This window comes from Monodelphis domestica, chromosome 3, assembly GCF_027887165.1.
Source record: "Monodelphis domestica isolate mMonDom1 chromosome 3, mMonDom1.pri, whole genome shotgun sequence".
Classification (NCBI taxonomy): domain Eukaryota; kingdom Metazoa; phylum Chordata; class Mammalia; order Didelphimorphia; family Didelphidae; genus Monodelphis; species Monodelphis domestica.
The window spans coordinates 257,663,125-257,675,168 of record NC_077229.1 but is presented as its reverse complement, the minus strand read 5'-3'; the positions used below and the strand labels follow the sequence as shown (position 1 = coordinate 257,675,168).

At 34.6% G+C, this 12,044-nt stretch overlaps 1 protein-coding gene across 6 annotated transcripts in view; it reads right to left on the bottom strand.

Annotated features, from left to right (window-relative positions):
- Positions 1 to 12,044, bottom strand: part of PIEZO2 (piezo type mechanosensitive ion channel component 2) — a 551,033-nt gene that overhangs the window by 447,095 nt on the left and 91,894 nt on the right. For all 6 annotated transcript variants that reach the window (XM_056823644.1, XM_056823640.1, XM_007487722.3 and 3 more), the window contains exon 2: positions 6,537 to 6,632. In XM_056823644.1, coding sequence (XP_056679622.1) covers positions 6,537 to 6,632 — 96 coding nt within the window. The remainder of the gene's footprint in view (positions 1 to 6,536; positions 6,633 to 12,044) is intronic.

Genomic DNA, 12,044 nt, shown 5'->3' with positions numbered 1-12,044 from the left:
TCTGTATAAAACTGTTAATTTTTTAAAAAACATATATAATAGCTAATCGTATTTGTGATCTCTTTCCTCACATCTTCCTGGCTGGGAACTGGAGGGTTCTCTCTTTCTAACTGGTCCAATATTATGACCAGAGTTTCTGGGACCCAAACTCCTTGAGGTTTCCTGGAAGAAAATTGTTATTTTTATTTAAAGATGAATGAGCTTATACTTATGTCTCCAGAAATTAATCAGATCATGAAGCTGGAGGCGGGTAGAGTTTTTCAACCAATATCTCTCTGTTTAAAAGTAAGTTGTTATTTTTCTTTCTTTTTTTTCTCCCAAAGAAAATTTTCTTTAGATTGGGAAGGATAGAAATAAAGTGATTAAGAGAGCAACAACCCATAATTAGTGTTGAGACGGTAAGACAGTACTAATCTTCCATATGACGGAGTCACCAAGTTTTGATTGAATATGTCCCAGGTTAAAGAAATAGTGACTGTGATTATTGAGTCACCATAATAGACTTTAGAAAGTGTGGAGAATGGAAAGGGGTTACAGGATGAATGAATATCCAGATTTTAATGGCTTTGACTGATTTCTTGAAAATTTTTAGAAAATATTATAAAAGGAGCAGTTAGAAGAACAAGCAATAAGGACTGATAACCTGCATAAATTACATTCAGAACAGTCACTGGCAAATCAACCTCAAATTCTCTTTTTTGATGGAACAACTAGATAAGGGGACTACTATAGGCAACACACCTACATTTAAACAAAAATTTAAACAAAATTTCTAACTATCTTTTTTTGGAAATAATTAAAGAATACCATATCAATGTAGAACTCTAAATTTTTAACTTTCAACCGTCTTTGGAATTTAATCCAATTCCTAAAATCTGTAGAAAAGGTAAAATTCCCTAGCTTGGTAGAGTTAAAACTTGAAGAAGGACAATTAATGGTTCAAGGTCAACTTTGATTCTACCCAAAGATACATTTGTTGTTCCACACCTTCCTACATTAATATCAGTCATTAGGATTGCCATATATCCTTCCTTAGGTTGCACTTAGTGAAAAAATGTGTCTAAAACAAAGATGATAGTCTCACTGTACTTTTTCCTGTTGCAGAAAGATATTGGCAAATTAGAGTGCATGTGGAAAAGGGAGTCCATGAAAGTGAGGGGATTGGAGACCATAACACATGATGATTTGTTGAAAAAAACTGGAGTTCTTTAATGATGAAGATAGATGACTTGGGAGTGTGTGTGTATGAAAGACAACTGTCTTCAAGTTTTAAAAGGGTTGCCATGTGGAACAGGGATTAGAATTGTTCTGCTTTGCTCTGGTCAATAGAACTAGAAGTGAAAAGGGAAATTTGAGCCTGAATATAAATGGGGGAAGGTCTAAAATTATTATATAAACATCACTTATTTTTATAGTTACTATTATTATATGATCAACTATAATTAATGCAAAAGTATAATTAATTACCTTGTAAAGTTGTAGATTTATGTTCCCTCTTCACTGAAAGTCATTAAGTAAAGGCTGGATAATCACACATCAGGGATATTATAAAGGGAATTCCTATTTAAATACTCTTTGAAATAGATAGCTTTGAGGTCTCTTTCAGCTCTCAGATTCTATGGTTCTATCAATGAGGTTGAGGAACATTTAGTAGTCTGGTTTGGCTGGAACACAGTGTGTGAAAAAGAGAAGTGCAAAATGGGCTTGAGAAATGAGGGAAGGGAAAGAAGATCCTTAAATTCCAGTCTAAGGGGTTTCTTTTTTTCCCCTATAAACAAGATGGAGCTCACTGAAAAACTTCATGATAGTCACAAGTTTAGAAAATTGTTTTCAGCAACTCTTAGAAAGATGACTCGGAGAGGAAAGACCAGTTATAAGTTTATAATCCAGGAAAAGAGTGATGAAGAATTGAATTAACATAGTGATGAGAAGGAATGGATGTAGAAACATTATGAAGATGGCATTGGTAGGTCTCTGTCACTGATTGGATACAGAAAATAAAGAAAATGGAAAAGTCAAAGATATTTGAGATTTGAATTGAAGGTGACTATGAGAGTAAAAGTAATGCTATCTGAAGATATAGGGAAATGGAGGGGTTGCCAGGTAGTGATATTGTGCATATTGTGTAATTGGAAATATTGTGCTACATTTCCCAGGATCCCACTCACTTTCTGTCATTATGTGTTGACAGAGACAGGGGATAAATATGGTGGTCTTCCATGGCGAGCCCTTTTTTTTTCCTTCCAGGGTTAGGGCATTGGTGGAGCAGGCTATTTGAACAGGTAGATTAGCCATGGGCATGTGGTTTTTATTTTGTTGCCTTTTTATCTTGCTACTTCTAGTTATCATTAATAAATTTCATGAAATATAATAATTTAAGTTATTATAAATTAATTTTAATTTTTACTGTGTTCACTTTTATTTGTTTGTTAGTTTGTTAATATCAAGTTTGATGTAACAGTGAAACATTAGATCAAAATGTCCCTTGGACATCTGGAGCTCAGAGGAGATGAAGTTTGATCACAGATCTAGAGGTTATTAGTATGGAAGCAATAATTGATTTAATTGGTGTGGATTGAATTTCTAAAAGTGAGAGTATAGAGAGAGAAAAGAAGATCTGAGAAAAGAACTTTTAGGGACAGTCTCAGAGAAATGAAAAGACGACAAGGGACCAGCAAAAAGTGACTTTAAAGGAGTAGCTCTATAGATAGAAGGAAAACCAGGAAAGGAAAACAAGGGAAAGGAGAATATCTAGGATACAGGAGCCAACTACAATGTTAACTGCTATAGACAGGTCAAGAAGGAGTGGGTTGAAAAAAGATGAACAAGTCTGACAAACATGTATCTGGGATAAAGCAGTTTCTATTTAATACTGGGAGAATAAGTACACTTGATAGAAATTGAATGATGAGGAAGTGGAGGCATTGATATCAGTTACTCTTTCTGGAATTTTCAAAGTGGGGAGTTAAATAAGACTTTCCCTTGGCTCAGCGTTCTTCCCCATAAACAAAATGCTGAGTGTGGCAGTGAGCCACTATTCTTTCCTTAGTTACCTAGGGAACATGATCATGGAAGAGGCAGATGGGAGGAAAGAGAGTTAGCCTCAGGAGAAACATAGGGTCTTAACACTCACTAGTAGTATAAACATGGGCATCACTTAACCTCTATGATATTCAAGTTCCCCATCTATAGAATGGGGATAATAATACTGTTAGTACATATGCCAAAGGGAAGTTGTGAGGATTAAATGAAATAGCATATAGAAAACTGTTTGAAAACCTTAATGCATTGAGACAACATGCCATAGTGTTCTTGGGAGGGGAAGAAATGGAAAGGCATAAATATTTAGTATTTGTATCAGTCACTGTGTGCCACTATGTGCCTAAAATATCCCAGGCATAACAACCCTATGGGGTAGCTTCTATTATTATCCCCATTTTACGATTGTGAAACTGAGGCAAACAGAAATTAAGTGAAGTGATCAGGATTATGATTAAATATCTCAGATTGGATTTGACCTCAAAAACCCCTGATTATTGTTCCAGCCTTCTAGCTATGTGCCTCCAACTTATTCAAGTTTTACTTAGAACATTAATTCTTTTAAACGGAATGTAAATTATTTTTAAACTTTTACCTTTCATTTTAGAATGAATACTAAGTATTGGTTCCAAGGCAGCATTGTAGTAAGGGCCAGGTAACTGGGGTTAAAGTGACTTTCCCATGGTCACACAGCTAGGAAGTATCTGAGGCCAGATTTGAACCCAGGAACTCCCATATCCCAGTTCTCTAACCACCGAGGGACCTAGCAGCCCCAATCAGCTGAAATGTGGCTTCCTCAAGGCATTTAACAGATCTGAGGCTACTGCCTTATATCTATGGATTCCAGACCTAGTGGCTTAGGTCTTTATAATTTAGAAAGCTAGCCTTGGAGTCAGTAAATAGTAGAATGAAGTGTCCCTCCAGCTTCTCATCAACTCTTCCTACATATTCTGACTGAGTGATTCCAGGAACAACCTCTCATTAGCCCAGGCATCTCTAAGACTCTAAGTTTCAGAGTAGGAGCCAATCACCTAAAGTAGAGGGAGTACCAATGAAATCAGAGATCAGTCTGAAATCATTATACAAATATCACCTATTATTATTAGTAGTAGTAGGAATTTTCTTTTGTACTCTTAACACAAAAGGCATGAAAACATTTGCAAATTGAGTAACAGGATCTTTCCTGCCTCTCCCATTATTCCATGGTGAATATACATATTAAATTCTAACAATTGGATGGTAGATGGCACAATGGCTAGAGCACTGTGCTTGGAATCAGGAAGACTCATCTTCATGAATTCAAATCTAGCCTCAGACACTTATTAACTAGGGGACACTGAGGAAGTCACTCTACTTGAGTTTTCCTCAGTTCCTCATTTGTAAAATGAGTTGGAAAAGGAAATGACAAATCACTCCATTATCTATGCCAAGAAAATCCCCAAATGGGATCACAACAAGTTGAACATGACAGAAACAATTCAACAATAAACCAAAAAATTCTAAAATAACACCAGGTTACAAATTCATTGAAGATGACCATACATTGTTTAGCTTTTCATTTTTAGAGTAGAGTTATATTGACTCTTTTCTGGTGTGATATTTGTTAGTGGAAGCCCAGAGACACTTCTTCATGGAGTGTAGGTGTTATTTGTTGATTAAAAATGAATGTAGATTTTCATATCCTTAGCACCACATACATATTCCTGAAAACAATATGCATATAGTTGAATTATATTGTTTTTAGTTCTTCCAATGACAGGAGAATAGACATAGTATGTACAATTATCATTTTTAGGAAGAAAACGTAACATCAGTAATTATAATGCAAGCAATTCATCAATGACATCTTCTGATGAATGTGGGAGAAGAGAATTCATTCCTGGTATTTAGTACAAGGAATGATATTACTTCTCCTAAATATTTGTACCTCAGAGGCCAAGTTACTAAAATGATTCGATCAGCCTGACCTCTAGATAGTCCAATATTTCTGCAATTCGGTGAGACTGATAGTGACATAAATAAGCTATCTTTTGTTTTCAATAAATACCCTTTATGCTACCTATATTCCCTCTAGGTTATTCATAAATGTAGCTGTCAAGAAACCTCACCACAGTCCCAATCTGTGCCTTTACTGATTCATTTTTAGAGTGTCCACACAGGAAGAAGATACTATAATACTAAGTTAAGATGTGGATCAGCCAAGGATCACGCAAGGCATTCAGCAGAATTTATTTGTTCAGGCTGCATGGAAAAGTATAATCCCAAAATGGGAAGTGATGAGCATACAGTAAAAATCCAGATATTAAAATTGTTGTCTTTGGAAGTGCAATACATGATGATGAACATCCTAATACCTTGGTTTCTGCATTATAGAATATCTGAATTTATTTTAGCTCTAGGATGGGCTCAGTCATGCCATATATGGCATATAGGATGCATTCTTATTGAAAATTATCTGGGATTCACAATATTTCCTACACAGGACAGTAAAGAACATTTGGCAGTGATGGAAAATATTTTAAGACCTTTACCCAAATATATGATTCAGAAAATCAGGTTATAGAAATATTTCCATCATTACCAATTAGATTGGGAAGAATACTATTCTGCTGGTAGATATGTTGCATGGTTTTATAAGCCACTAAAGGAATTTATGCATTCCCAAGTTTCTGACTATGAGCTCCTCTTTGACCTTATCCAGAACATGTTAGAGTATTATCCAACCAAAAGATTTACTCACATAAGCCTTTTCTCACTGAAGAAAGAAAATATATCGCCTGTGTTCAATCTGTATTTGAACAGGTCACCCAAAGGAGATTATACAGACTGAGTCAGTCAGAATGATTTTTAAGTATCAAATTATTTTGTAGAGTTGCCTTTGTAAAATTCTTAAGTTTTATATTACTGCTATGTTTATTTTGCTTGAACAGTTTTTATTAATGTTATGTATCTAAATAAACTTATGAAAAACATTTAATAGCAAACAGGGTTAAATGACTTCCCCAAGTCTTTGCTACTGCCTTAGGTCTTTGATTCCAGGCCTGGTATTTCCTGACATCACTACATTCTGTTTCTGCTCTGTATTCTGTCATCCCTCTTCAAGACAACGTTTCCAACTCAGCCATCCAATAAGCCCGCCAGCATTCTCACATCATCAGTTTCCTTTAATTGACAATGCTTTGGGTTAATCTTAACTAGTCAAAACATTCCCAGCACCATGTTAGTTCCACTAATAGGAGCATAATAGGGAGATTATATGGTGCAATGATCATGTAAGTGGCAAAAACATACACTATGAATCAGATCCATCTGGCACTCTTGATCTCAGCTGTTGGTAAGACTGACACCCAGTGGGTCCTTAAAGAGCTCTGTGATCTGCTGAGACATTGCTTTCTTATTGGAAGAAGACAACCTAGGACATCAAATCAGGGATGATCGCATTTTGTTCTTTATTGCCTATACGTCACTCTAAGAAATGGAATCATAATGTATCTTACCTTGCATTGTTGTTCTGGTGGGTTCTGAAAACAGAGGAATGAGCAAGAGGTAGATGAGGTAGACAAATGATAGCCCATTATACCGGAAAGCACACGCTGCATTTGAAGAGAGGGGAAAGGGAAAAGTCCATTAGTTCAACTATCCTAAATAATGGAAGATCCAATAGGATCTGAGATTAATGGTTCAAATTATTACCTTATCAAGGTGTATCTCCAACTAAATAATATTAGCAATCAAAAATAATTAATAAATTAGGGTTTATCCACTATTTTATATAGTGAAGGATATGAAATAATTTTAAGAGGGCACCCTTGCCATCAAGAAGATTACATTTGTGGTGAGGTAAGACTAAAGCAAATGGAATAACAATTAAACAATAGGAGACAATTTAATGCAAGTAACTAAAGGTTATTTCTTGAATTCAGTGCTAGAAATACAAAGAAAGATTAAGTGATAAATCATGTGGTTTCCATAAAAGTTTTAGAAAATGAGAGATATAACAGATAAATGTAATGGCAAAGTTAGGCTTCAAAAAGGAGATGATAACTGATGTTGGCCCTTAGAGATAACAATAATACAATAGTAATTAGTCAGTAAGGTAACTATCATTTATTAAGTACTCACTATGTACTAGGTACTGTGCTAAGCATTAGGGATATGAAGAAAGGCATAAAAACATCTCTATTCTGAAAGCATTTAATGGCAGAGACAACATGCAAACAACTAGGTACCAAAAAGTTAAATCCAGGATAACAGCGTATAGTCTCAGAAAAAATAACTAGATAGCACTATAAGATTCCAAAGTGTTTTTCATATCTTAACCCAGTTGATCCTCATAACAATACTGTTATGAAAATACTACTTTATTTTATAAAAGAGGAAATTGAAGCACAGAAAAATTAAATGATTTGTCTAAAGTCACACTTTAAGAGACAGTTACATGACTCATATTATAGAGAACTGGACCTGATGTTAGGAAGGCTCATCTTCCTTATTTCAATCCCAGCTCCAGACAATTAATAATTGTGTGACCTTCAATAAGTCACTTAATCCTGTTTGCTTCCATTTGCTCATCTGTAAAATGAGCTGAAGAAAGAAATTATAAACCATGCATCTTTTCCAAGAATACCCCATTATGGCATCCAAATAAACTTATATGAAAGAATGAGTGGCTCAAAGAACAAATCATAGAAATAATTAACACTTTCATTAAAGAGAATGACAATAAGGAAACAACATACCAAAATTTGGGGGATATAGTCAAAGCAGTACTTAGTGGGCAACTTATATCTCTAAATGCTTGCATCAATAAAACAGAGAAAAGGAGATAAATAAATTAGGTATGCAACAACAACAATAACAAAATCTAGAAAAATAACACATGAAAAAATCTCCAATTAAATACCAAGTTAGAAACCCTCAATATCAAAGGAAAGATTAATTAAATTGAAGGTAAGAAAACCACTTAAGCCAGTGATGGCGAACATATGACATACATGTCAGTACTGACACACATAGGCATTTTTGATGACATGTGGCCATATGTGGGTTCAGCACAACTTGAGGACAGGGATCCTCCTGGGCAGCTGTGTACCCACAGCCACATCCATGGCCTTGGCCATGCCCTGTCCCAGCTCTGGGGGGTGGGGTGGGGTGGAGTGGGGGGACTACTCCACACACTGGCGGCAGGGGTGGGGGGGTGAGAGGTGGGCAGGCAGGCTGGTGGGTGGCACATTTAGCTGCTGCTCTTGCCACACCCCTCCCCCCCCGCGGGATAGCTGGCTGGGGAGGGAAAAGGCAAGGTTTGGCCAAGCCGAAGGAAGAATTGGTGGGGCTCCAGCACAGGTGCAATGGGAGAGTTCCTGGAACCTATTAGCAGATACTTTTAGTACCCTGAAAAATATAGCGATGGCTTTACTCACAATTTTTACCTCTACGTACTTTTGTGAAACCTTATTCTCAGCATTAAATTAATATCAAAACTAACAAAAAAAAGCAGATTGAAAGATGACATTAGTAGCACTTGCTTGGGCTTGAAGTTTACAAAATACCAACCTTCAATTGAAGAGTTAGCCAATGAAATTCAGCAAAAACAAAGTCACTAATAGGCAGGTTAGTTAAAGAATTCCCCCTCCCCCTCACTTATCTTAGTCCATGGCACCCCACAGAAGTTAAATAATATTAAGACCAACAAAAGAACTGACTGACAGATGAACAAAGAGGTCACTAAGCAGGTAAGTTAAATAATTAGTTTTTGGTTTATTAAATATAACTATATATTTTTGTTATTTAAACTATAATTATCATGAAATTGTGGTTTTTTTCTTGAAGTGACACACTACCCGAGTTATGCTTGGTTTTGATATTTTTTTGGTGAATTTTGACAGACCAAGCTCAAAAGGTGGCCCATCATTGATGAGCAATAAACAAAACAAGGACATGGTTTTGTGAAAAGAAATAAGAAAAATAGATAAATCCCTGATTAACTTGATTAAGAAGCAAATGATAGTACTAGTATTAAAATGAAAAGGGTCAGATTACAACCAATGAAGAAGAAATTAAAATAATTATCAGCAATATTTTGCCCAATTTTATGCCAATAAATCTGCTAATCTAAGTGAAATAGATGCACATTTAAAGAAATACACATTACCTAGATGAACAGAAAAGAAAATAGAATACTTAATTCCATAAAAAAATAAATTGAGCAAGTTATTAATGAATTCCCTAAAAAAAAAAACAAGGAGAAAGAGATTCACAATTGAATTCTTCCAAATATTTAAAAACAACTAATGCTAATACTACGTAAATTAATCAGAAAAATAGTTGGGGAAAGAGCGTTACCAAATTACTTTGGGACACAAATATGGTGTTGATACTTAAACCAGGAAGAACAAAGAGAGAGAAAATGATAGACTAATATCTTTAATGAATATTGATGCAAAAATTTCAAACAGCAAAGATCACAGGTAGGTTTTATATTGAGAAGGCAGAGATGGTTCAATATTAGTAAAACTATCAATGAAATTAACCATATCAGTAAGAATACTAACAGAAATCATATGATTATTTCAATAGATGCAGAAATTGTTTTTGACAAAATATATCAGTTATTCCTAATAAAAAAAACACTAGAGAACATTAGAATAAATGGAACATTCCTCAAAATGATAAATAGCATCTATCTAAAACCATCAGCAAATATTTATATTGGTGATTAGCTAAATTTCTTCCCAATAAGATCATGAGTAGAATAGGAATACCCATTTTCACCACCAATCTTCAATATTGTACTAGAAATGTTAGATATAGAAATAAGAAAAGAAGAAAATGAAGGAATTAGAATAGACAGTTAGGAAATAAAGCTATCAATCTTTGCAGATGATATGATGGCATACCTAGAAACTATTAGGGAATCAACCAAAAATACCCAAATTTAAACAATTAACAACTTTAGCAAAGTTTCAGAATATGAAAGAAAACTACAAAGCCTCTCTCCCTTCATTGCAGAGATCAAGTTCTGTGGATATTTTCCAAAGCACATAATATCAGTTCCCTATGCCTGTATCTAGGAAGGGCATGGTTTATATACTGTTATTTTTAAAAAAATATTTATTTAAGTGTGGTTGTATGATTCAGGTACTTTCCCTCCACTTTCCCCTCTTCCCCCTTCCTAGAACCCACAAGCTATTCCAATGGTTTATACATGTATTGTCACTACCTATTTCCATATTAATAACTTTTGTAATAGAGTAATCTTTTAAAAACCAAACCCCCACATCTAATACCCATATAAACAAGTGATATATCAAACATCTTCCTTCCTCATTTAAAATTCTTTCTCTCGATATAGACAGCATCCCTTCTCATAAGGATTGTCCTTGATCATTGCATTACTATCAATAGTAAAGTTGATTGCGTATGATCATTCCACAGTGTTTCAGTCTCTATGTACAATGTTCTCCAGGTTCTGCACATTTTGCTCCACCTCAATTCATGGAGCTCTTCCCTGCTCATATGGAAATCAAGCAGTTTTTTGTTCCTTACAGCCCAATCGTATTCCATTACCAACATAAACCACAATTTGTTCAGCCATTCCCCAATTGAAGGGCATCCCCTCCTTTTCCAATTTTTTGCCACCACTAAGTGTGAAGCTAACAACATTTTTGTACAGACATCTTTCCTTATTATCTCTTTGGGGTACAGACCTAGTAGTGGTATTGCTGTATCAAAGAGTATACATTCTTTTAAAGCCCTTTGGGCATAATACATTCTTTTAAAGTCCTTTGGGCATAATTCTTACTGTAAAAATAAATGTTATTTTGTCCTCCCAAAGATTTGAGATTTTGATGAAAATGTGACTTTAGTAGAGTAGTTATTCACTTCACTAATACAGATTTCAACTTGCTGACACATCATCTGACTCATTTTTTGTTCGTGTTCTTCTAAATATTCTTTATAACATTGCCAATTGACAAATCGGAAAATTCTTGCCTTTCTTTTAATTTGGAGTGCTCATGCATATAATTCAAATTGTTCATTTTTATATGCAATTCTAGTAATACATGTTTTTCATGAAATCTTTTGCACCACTTCTCATATATAAGCTGTATATAACATGTGAAGCCTACTTACACCTATCAAGTATCTCTATTTCCCTTTAAATAATTTTTAATTATGATTTCTCCAAGATCATGCTGTTCTGTCATTAATAAAATCAGAAGCAATCTGGTAGTAAAAGAACAGGCTTTTATGATTGTCAGCAACTTGGTATCACTGAAAACATTGTAATTTCCCTGAAAGAGATTGAACCCAATGTCCTCCTACTCAGTTCTATGCCAGCCAATTTCACTCTGAATTTCCTTTCAATTAACTACATAGTGGTAGACTAAATAAATTCATTATTCATCAATTTGCATGTCATAGTATAACGACTTGTGCTCATCAGAGGGAATATTTGCAAAGCTCAGAATAATGCCTGGCACATAGTATATATTTTTCCTACCCCTTCCATTTTTCATTCACTTCCCCTTCCCCAAAGATAGTAGCTATACCATTTTTTTTCATTATTGTGGAAATCACCAAAGAGACATCAGTATTTGGCATTTTGATAGAATTAGGATGCTTATATGAAAATAAAAGCTTTTGTTGAACCTCATCATTTACAGAAAAACTTTTGTTGTTTATTTCTGTCTTAAATCTTCTGAAATAGGCAAAAGCAATGAACCTTAAATAACTCTAAGTCATATCTGTCAAATAATTCTATATAATTTTAATTTTTATATGGAGGAAATCTAGTCTGAGTACAAGGTTTTCTAGACTATATTTTATTTTACCACAACAAATATGTTTTTACAAAATAAATAAAAGAGCAAGGCGATATCTGACATACTATATGCCTCAGTCAGTAGAAGAATGGATTCTACCTTAGAAAGCCACCTGAAGAGTGTTTCTCTTCATTGAAGATGCCTTCTATTATGTAAAGATCATTTTCATGAAAAAAAAAT